Source organism: Oculina patagonica, chromosome 8, assembly GCF_052425735.1.
Source record: "Oculina patagonica isolate OP01 chromosome 8, crgOcupat, whole genome shotgun sequence".
Lineage (NCBI taxonomy): Eukaryota > Metazoa > Cnidaria > Anthozoa > Scleractinia > Oculinidae > Oculina > Oculina patagonica.
The window spans coordinates 5,070,822-5,078,924 of record NC_135765.1 but is presented as its reverse complement, the minus strand read 5'-3'; the positions used below and the strand labels follow the sequence as shown (position 1 = coordinate 5,078,924).

The 8,103-nt window shown below is 36.3% G+C and overlaps 1 protein-coding gene across 1 annotated transcript; it reads right to left on the bottom strand.

The window, feature by feature from the left end:
- Nucleotides 1-379: 379 nt before the first annotated feature.
- Nucleotides 380-4,783, bottom strand: LOC144663077 (brevican core protein-like). Its single transcript, XM_078524014.1, has 4 exons — nucleotides 4,700-4,783; nucleotides 1,639-1,972; nucleotides 1,253-1,402; nucleotides 380-762 (listed from the first exon to the last, which is right to left on the bottom strand). Exons 2-4 carry the CDS (start codon nucleotides 1,958-1,960, stop codon nucleotides 380-382), a joined length of 855 nt encoding a protein of 284 aa, XP_078380140.1. The 5' UTR covers nucleotides 1,961-1,972; nucleotides 4,700-4,783.
- Between the last annotated feature and the right edge of the window lie 3,320 nt (nucleotides 4,784-8,103).

Sequence of the window (8,103 nt, the reverse complement as noted above, 5' to 3'; positions counted from 1 at the left end):
GTAAAGCAATAACTACCTGGACTACTATCAAAAACGAACTATGGTTACAAAAACGATGAAAGATGGAAATATGGACGTTGAAAGCAATCAAATAAAATAGTTTTATCCAGTCTATTTTGTACAATTTAATATACAAAGTGAAAAGTGAAAAGCGATTAATTCACGTAAAACAACAGTAACCTGATCTGCATAAGCTACTACAAACGTGAAAAGTAGAGAACTAAACTCTAAGGTAATTGGATTTGATTGTAATGTTGTGCATTGCAAAGATGTTATAATAAATACGTCGTGACATAGCCCTTTAATTTTGTAAAGATACTAAAAATGAAATGTACGTTTTCCTGCTTGTTTTTACGTTTTTTGTGTTATTGTAACTTGATTACTTCTCGCAAATATACCCTTTCACGTTGGAGCATTTGTCGTCGTGCCACTCTCCATCACGAACCGCACCGTAGAAATTTCCTTTTACTATTGCAATACAATCCTGGTTATTGTAATTATTTGGAGCACCAGACATCCAATTGATGTACCCAGTCAATTCACTTCCGTCAGACCACTTGAACTTATTTTCAGTGTCAACATCCGTTAGTCCAATCCAGTAATCCACTTCGCCAATAAGACGCTTAATGAAATCGTTTTCGTCAGCGGATTCTATCTTCACCAACTGAGCACCGTTACCTTTGCAGGATGTGTTCGCGTTTTTCCATTCTTTTTCGTCTGCGAAAGGTGCGTAGCATGATCCATTGTTACAGTTGTAGGCAACTGCAGCCAAGAAAAGTTAAAGGAAAGTTAAGTTAAATTATTTTTAAATCACAACAACGCTTTTCAATTTTCTATACATGTTTCGAAAATGGAAACATTTTACAAAAATAATTGTAACACTTGTGCTGTGAAGAATATTTGGTTAAGTTAATTAAAATACTTTTTACTGATTTTTTTATATTTTGATATATTTTGTAACATTAGTTTCTCGCGGGAGGCGTGCTGGACTTTGGATTGAGCGGTCTGGGTTCGAACCCTGGCCGGCTCATTGTGTTGTGTTCTTGGGCAGGACACTTTACTCTCATAGCGCCTCTTTCCACTCAGGTGTTTATTTTAATGGGTACCGGTGAAATAATGCTGGGGTAACCCTGCGATGGACCAGTATCCCATCGAGGGAGAGTAGAAATACTCCTAGCTAGTCCCTTTATCTTATAGAAACCGGAAAGAGCTCTGGCGGTATGGGCCACTTTTATATTATTAGTTGCCATACCTCCTGTTTTCATGTCACAGCGAGCAAGAATGGAGTTTCCTGAGATCTTAGAATACAACCAGTAATCACCGCTGATCGCTTGTCCTCCTTCGCTCGCCTTGATCTCGTTACACGAATCAGCAGGCAGCTCGGGAATAGAACCGAGGGGCACTGGAATTAGAAGAAATAATCTTATTAGAATTCGGTCATTTACAAAGCAACAAACATTTGATTAAATTTTGATGAATTACATTAAGACCGTTTTAAGTCTTTACTTTCCAAAATTAATATATATTATCGTAACATTACTTACAGCAACAACAACAACAGAAAAAATGGTGTAACATGTTTTAGTCAATAACGTTAGCTGAAAATAAGTTATTATAACAATTTGAAAGTTGTATTACCTCTGTTTGGGGCCTTCCTCATGTAATATCTGTCGTTGTCCTTAACAAAATCCTCTGGTCTGGCCTCCTTAGTCCTGTTATTCAACTCGCATATGTCTTTGAAAAAAACGTAGTTGTAACTTTGGCATCTGACATCAGAGTTGCAAGCCTCTCTGCAGTCGAGTGAAAGCGGCAGAGCCTTGAACGTCTGAAAGGTGTGGCCCTTAAGCATCATTTGATAGATGGAGTAAGTGTCAATTCCGCATTGCTGGCTGGAGATGTTGCAAAACATTACAGACACCTTTAACAGCACGGCGATAACGAAAATCTGTTTGCGAGGCATTTATGGTACTTTCTACAAAATAATTAAAAAGATATATATATATTCCGCTACTGAAGACAAGTATTATCATTTGTTATGCTTATAATAGCCCGTAGCAGACTATAATAGCCTGGTAAGCTGGTAAGTTAAAAACGTGTAATATACACCTTACTTTACTTAGTTTTGCTGCGCTTTATGTTAGGGTAGCAAAGGAAGATAAACAGGGAAACTACAAGTACACGACTTGTTAGACGCTGAAATATTCTGCACGTTAAATCAATTACGGATTTACGGAATTTTGGATTGTGTAGTGTAATTATGGTTTCTTGTAGTTTTAAAGCATACAAATTGGTGGTTGCGGCAAGAAAAACCTGCAGGCGTCACTTTCATATTTTTCCCTTATTGTAACACATTAAAGGTTCATGAAAATCCAGTCTTTACAAATACAGTGGGATTCCGATTTCTCGAAGCCTTTATTTTTTTAAAACTCCCGCTAACTCGAACCAACAATAAATTCCCTTTCCAGAGTCGAACACTGCATTTTACTCTCAATTTCTCGAACCAATTTTTCATTTCCCTTGGAAGTTCGAGAAATCGGGATTTCACTGTACACTGTACAAGTAATCAGATTTGTATAACCTGGGTAAAATAAGCCTGCTGAATTTTCAACGTAGATCGAAAGAATGCCTCTTCGACTTAAGCTTATCTAAGTTACTTCACATGACGAGCCTGTTATTTTCTGTTAATAACGTAACAGTATAACCCCGGCCGTGCGTGATAATTCAGTATTCACCTCTAAACAGCTATCCCCTTGTATCGTGGTGGAATGATGTTGTTCCAATCTATTCTTGTTTAGGTCGTCCTGTTTTTCATGGGAGCCTGATGTCTTAGTATAATCAGGTTGTTCTTAGATGAACAACAATCAGGTTGTTCTTCATTTCCTTTATCATTTGTCACGGTGTGCTAAAATATAATATTATTTACATTGGAAGAAGTCCATGGACTTCTGATATCTAATGAGGTCTTTTTGTAAACGATAAATTATTCATTCCCTGTCATTCTACAGTTAGCATCTGAATTTGACACAGCAGGTTTCTGCAAACATGTTTTTGAAAAAATATATATTACATTTTTAGTTTTGTTGTCCCACATCGCCAGGAACTTATAATTTGACCTTAAAACCATGTCTTTGTGTCACTAATCGAGTCATAAGAATGTTGAGTTCTGTTTAGTTACTGTTTAACTTTATAAATTTGGGAGACTTAAATAAATTAAACCGCAGTATCTTTGATACTTAGTTTTGGGGCTCTTAACATCGCCAACTAACTGTGGCAGGCCTGTTGGTTGCCTGAACTCGTCTTGGTCAGTTTTCAGCTTTTGAATATGTGATGTTTAAATTGTCGTTTTGATTCACCTGCTTCTCACAAGCAACAAGCGGCGAAGCTGGGAATATTTGAAAGTGAGGCATTTTTCTTCTTTGAAATCGCTTTCCGAAGCAAGTCTCTTTTGCACACTACTCGCGCTTTGAAAAATGGTTCAGCGATGCATGGTAAATGTGATGCATTGTAGCTATTGTGTTGGCTTTTTTTAAATACTCTTCCAGCTTCGAGCATTTATTAATTAGTGCGTGGTAAATTGGTTAGTGGGTATGTTTGTTTTGGTAGGTTGCTTAATAACACTTCTCACCACCAAGAAATCAATTAGTGTGGGCATAATAATACTTGTTCAGTATATCTTATACGTTCAGTGGTTTGAAAATAAATGGCTGGTATGTGAGTATTAAAGAAAAAAAATTGCGTTCGTAGAATAAACTATGAATAAACACTATGCAACGGTAAAAGTTTTCCTTAAAAAATGAGAATGTTTTTAGCTTCAAAATTACGTCAGGAGTCGCAAATTGAACGAAGCTGTTTGTGACAACTTTTAATTTTAGTGTTCAAGGATGACAGTTAAATGATCCAATATTCAATTTATTTTTTCAATACTGAAAACATCTGCTCACTCCGGATTCTAAAACAAGGACTAAATCATTAAGCTTAGTTTTCCTAGCTTTTCAAAGTTCAGAAGAGCTAAATCAGTTTATGAAGAAAATGTACAAAATATGTGTTGATCTTGTTCTAATTGGCTTGTGACTTGTCTACTAAAGACGCTTTCTGTTCGTATCAAGTTATTTTTCCATGGCCTTTTAGCAAAATGCTTTAACTTAGTTAACAAAAAGGTTTCATACGTAAAGTTAAGTGAGTCTGTTCCATTTCTAGAAATTGGAACATTAAAGAAACTGTGACACGGCTGCTATACTGGTGCTATACTGCTGCTCATGAGTAAAGTATATTTATTAAAACTACCGAAGATTCATCTTTGTGCTTTTGGAAGGAGGAACCACTGAAAACGCGAGGCGATAAATAAGCATTTCTTAAATTTGCAATAAACTGTTATTTGTTCCTTTAAAGGAATAGAATACACCTTGTTTTATTTAGTTTGCTGCCCCGACTGTTGCTAAAGCAAGATAAAGAGCAAAACTATTAGTACACGTCTTGTTAGCTGCCCTAATATTTTGCACTTAATACACATATATGGGGCGGAGGAATTTGGTTTTTATGATACAATCTTACTAGTTTCTTGTAGAATTAGAGCATACAAATTGGTGGCCGCGGCAAGAAAACCCAACGAGGCGCAGTTTCTCACCTTCTTATCTTCCCTCTGTTGTAACATATCAAAGGGTTCTTAAAAAAATACAGTGAGCAATCAAGTTTAACTAACCTTTTCAGTATTTTAAGCGTAGAGCCAACTAATGTCTCTTGGACTTGGACTGTTGAGCACCTGCAGTGTTCGTTATTTCCTGAGTACAGCCGTGTAAGTTGCGTGAGTTAAATCAGTAATTACCCCTACGCAGGTATCTCTTTACACCGTGGTGGGATGATACTGATTAAATTGTAAGTTTAATTCCTTCAGGTTTCCAAGGGAGTCTGATGTTTTACTAGATATTTTGAGGTTGTTCATGAATGAATTATTCATTCCATTATTTTTCTTGCATAATTATCATGTGTCACAACAGGTTGTCTAAACATTTTAGTATACATTGGTAATTTGAGGTACTTAAATAGAGGATAATGCATGCTTGCGCAGAGATATGAAATTTATCTTCGAGTGTTCAAATCGATAGCTCACGAGTGAGATATAAGTTTTGAACACGAGAAAATAAATTGCATATATCCAAGCAACCATGTATTATTCCGTTTTTTTTATTTAAACCTACTAATTACGATGTTTTTGACGATTTTACGAAGATTTCCGACCATTTTTGAAGATTTCCGAAGATTTTCAAAATGTTGTCCGAACGTCGTACCAATGTTTCCGAACATTTCCGAAGATTATCGAAGATTAACAAAGATTGCCGAGGAAGATGCGAAGATGTTTCGACTTAATATCGATAAACTTTGGCTCATCAAGCATCGAAACATGGCAAACTCTGCGAGGTGATTGGTCAAAAATGGTATCACACATGTGTGGATATAATTTCTATCATACCTTTTTTATTAATTTGCTACCACTCGCTATACCACTGCAGTATATAATAAAAGTGGGATAATTATACTGGTTATGGTGCACCAAAAATGGAATAAATTTATGTTGGAAGAAGCTCATAAACATCAAATATCTCATAACTTAGTAGATCTTCTTGGATAAGATCAATAATCCATATCTTCTTTACTCTCAAGATTGCTTCTAGAATTTGACAAAACAAGGTTTTTCAAGCATGTTTTTGGAAGATTAGAACATTTTCAGACCTTTTCAGATTTGTTTTTCTTCCTCGCTAGGAATTTATGTCCATGTATCTCGTCGAGTTTTATCAAAATTTAATGTTTTTTGATACTGTTTAACATTACATATTGACAATTTAAATAGATTCAACAGCAGACTGTTTATTTGATCGTCGTTTTTGCGGCATTGTAACATATTCAAAAGTCGTTTTTCTATCTAAACATCACTAAGGAAACATCATTTAATGTGGCTAGCTTGAATTGTTGGTTGCCTGCCTGAACTCGTCTTGGTTGATGTTTGGCTTTTGAATACGTGAAGCATGGAATATCCAGTCAATTTAAACTTAAAGAAGTTAAATTAAACAATTCACCCTTGTTGGGAACGAAAGGCTATAGCTAACTCGGGGAAAACGACGGAAACTTGAAGCTATAAAACTCGACTTAGCTAAATGCAACTGCACAAGTCATTCTTATACACGTACGACCGTGCGTAGATATGGTGAGCTAGAGTAATACAGCATGGTCGCTCAATAGGAATTAGATAGGGCTTGCACGCGCGCTATGTTATAACAAGTTTTGTATCTTTGTTCTTGTTCTATGTTTTGTTCTAGCCTATATCATGCTCGCAAACAGTGTGTATTGGTAGTACTGGGTAGCAGTTCTACTCCAGACAGAGACCGCGCAGGAAGAATTTGAGTAGGGGGCTTAAACTCGAACGCGGAAGCGTGAGCTAACTAGGGGGTCCGGGGCATGCTCCCCCGAGAACATTTGGATTTTAATTTCTCTTACATGCCGGAAAATGCATTTGACAATTAAATTTAAAAATTTTAACGACAAAACGTTGCGATAAAGAGACGTTGCTCCACAAAACGTTCGATATAACTACTCACTGACCCTTTAAACCTTACATTAAGACACGAACCTTTCTCACCATGTTCAGCTCTGCACCATGTTGAAGTACCGGCAACTGAGATGTTACCAGAACGAATGAAAACAGTATACAGCAATACAACAATAAAAGCAACCTGGTAGACTTCATATTGCTTAACCCTTTCCTTCAATGCCACGGAATGTGGTTTCAGTTTTTGAGTCTGTGGATAACGACAATTGAAACTAAAGTTGTGTAGAGTGTTTATTAGTATGCTGTATAATGTCATGCTAACTTTCAAGTCTGTAGATGGATGTGGCCATTCAAATAAATGATCTCGAGTAAAACTTTCATTTGGTGGTGTTTTTTTAAAGGTAAAATGAACTCAAATTTCGGATTTGTTTCATTTTAAACCAATGTGCTAATTAAGAACCAAATAAACATATTCCGAAGTTTCAGAGTAATTGGAGTTTGCACCGCAGAGATATTTCAAGTTAAAAAGGCTTACTTTTGGCCTGCATAATCGCAGAGCGTTCGGGAAAAATTGTTGATATTGTCGTAAACACCAACCTCGTCCCAAGCGTGGTTTTGCACCGGTTAAAAATCGCTTAGAGCTAGCTAAAATATTTGATATGATCCGTTGGCACTTTTCGTTCGTTGATACGGCTTGTCAAGCATGCCTAATAAGAATTTCAATTCGTTGGTTTAATATTCTAACCAAATATCAATTAGCCTACAGGCGTGTACGTTCAAGTTCACTTCAATCGCAAAGCCATCAAAAACACCAATTATGACGTCAAAATCTCAGAGCTCGTTCCATACCTTCCATCCCAGCGCGCGGTTATTGTGGAAACGTTGTCGTAGAGCCTTCGGAAATCTTCGTAGTTTTTGCTGTATTTCGCTCTCAAAGGCCCAGAAAGTAAACTTTCTTCTGAAGTTAACTTGATAATGAATTGTTTTAGTGTTTCGTTGCTTAAAAATGGAAACAGAAAGAATGTCGAAATTTGGGTTCATTTGACCTTTAAATCTTTTTCTAAGTGACAATTTTCGGGAAAAAAATCAGATTCATACTTTGGTTCTCTCAACGAGGTAAAGGGCTACTAGGCCTATTAGCTACTGTTACAAAAAGATGTAGCCTCGGACTAAATCATGCAATAGCCGTTTTACTGGAAATGATGCAAATGTGAAATACATTAGCAATGAAACGCACAATCCATTATCTTACAAAACTTAAGCTGTCATAAATATCTATAAAGTCAAGTATATATGGATCATTCTTAAACACTGACATCGTTCGTGCTAATGATAAAATCTTAACTATATCCCCTATATATGGGTTACTTTAAACTAGCTATGTTACAAATCTTTGAGCAATGAATCATATCATCTTGAATGTAGACTTAAACTTTGTAACTACAAAAACATGTACGAATCGATCCAAACACGGAATTCGAATTTGGTAGAACATTAACTACCTGGACTACTACTTAAACGAACTGTGTTTTCATAAACGAGGAAAGATGGAAATATGAACG

Bases quoted from the DNA above. Each gene is read 5' to 3' on its own strand.
- LOC144663077 (XM_078524014.1), bottom strand. From the start codon at position 1,960: ATGCCTCGCAAACAGATTTTCGTTATCGCCGTGCTGTTAAAGGTGTCT. The intron at 1,403-1,638 runs GTAATACAACTT...TTCTAATTCCAG, and splicing joins GAGGAAGGCCCCAAACAGAG to TGCCCCTCGGTTCTATTCCC. The intron at 763-1,252 runs GTATGGCAACTA...TCTTGGCTGCAG, and splicing joins CTGTGACATGAAAACAGGAG to TTGCCTACAACTGTAACAAT.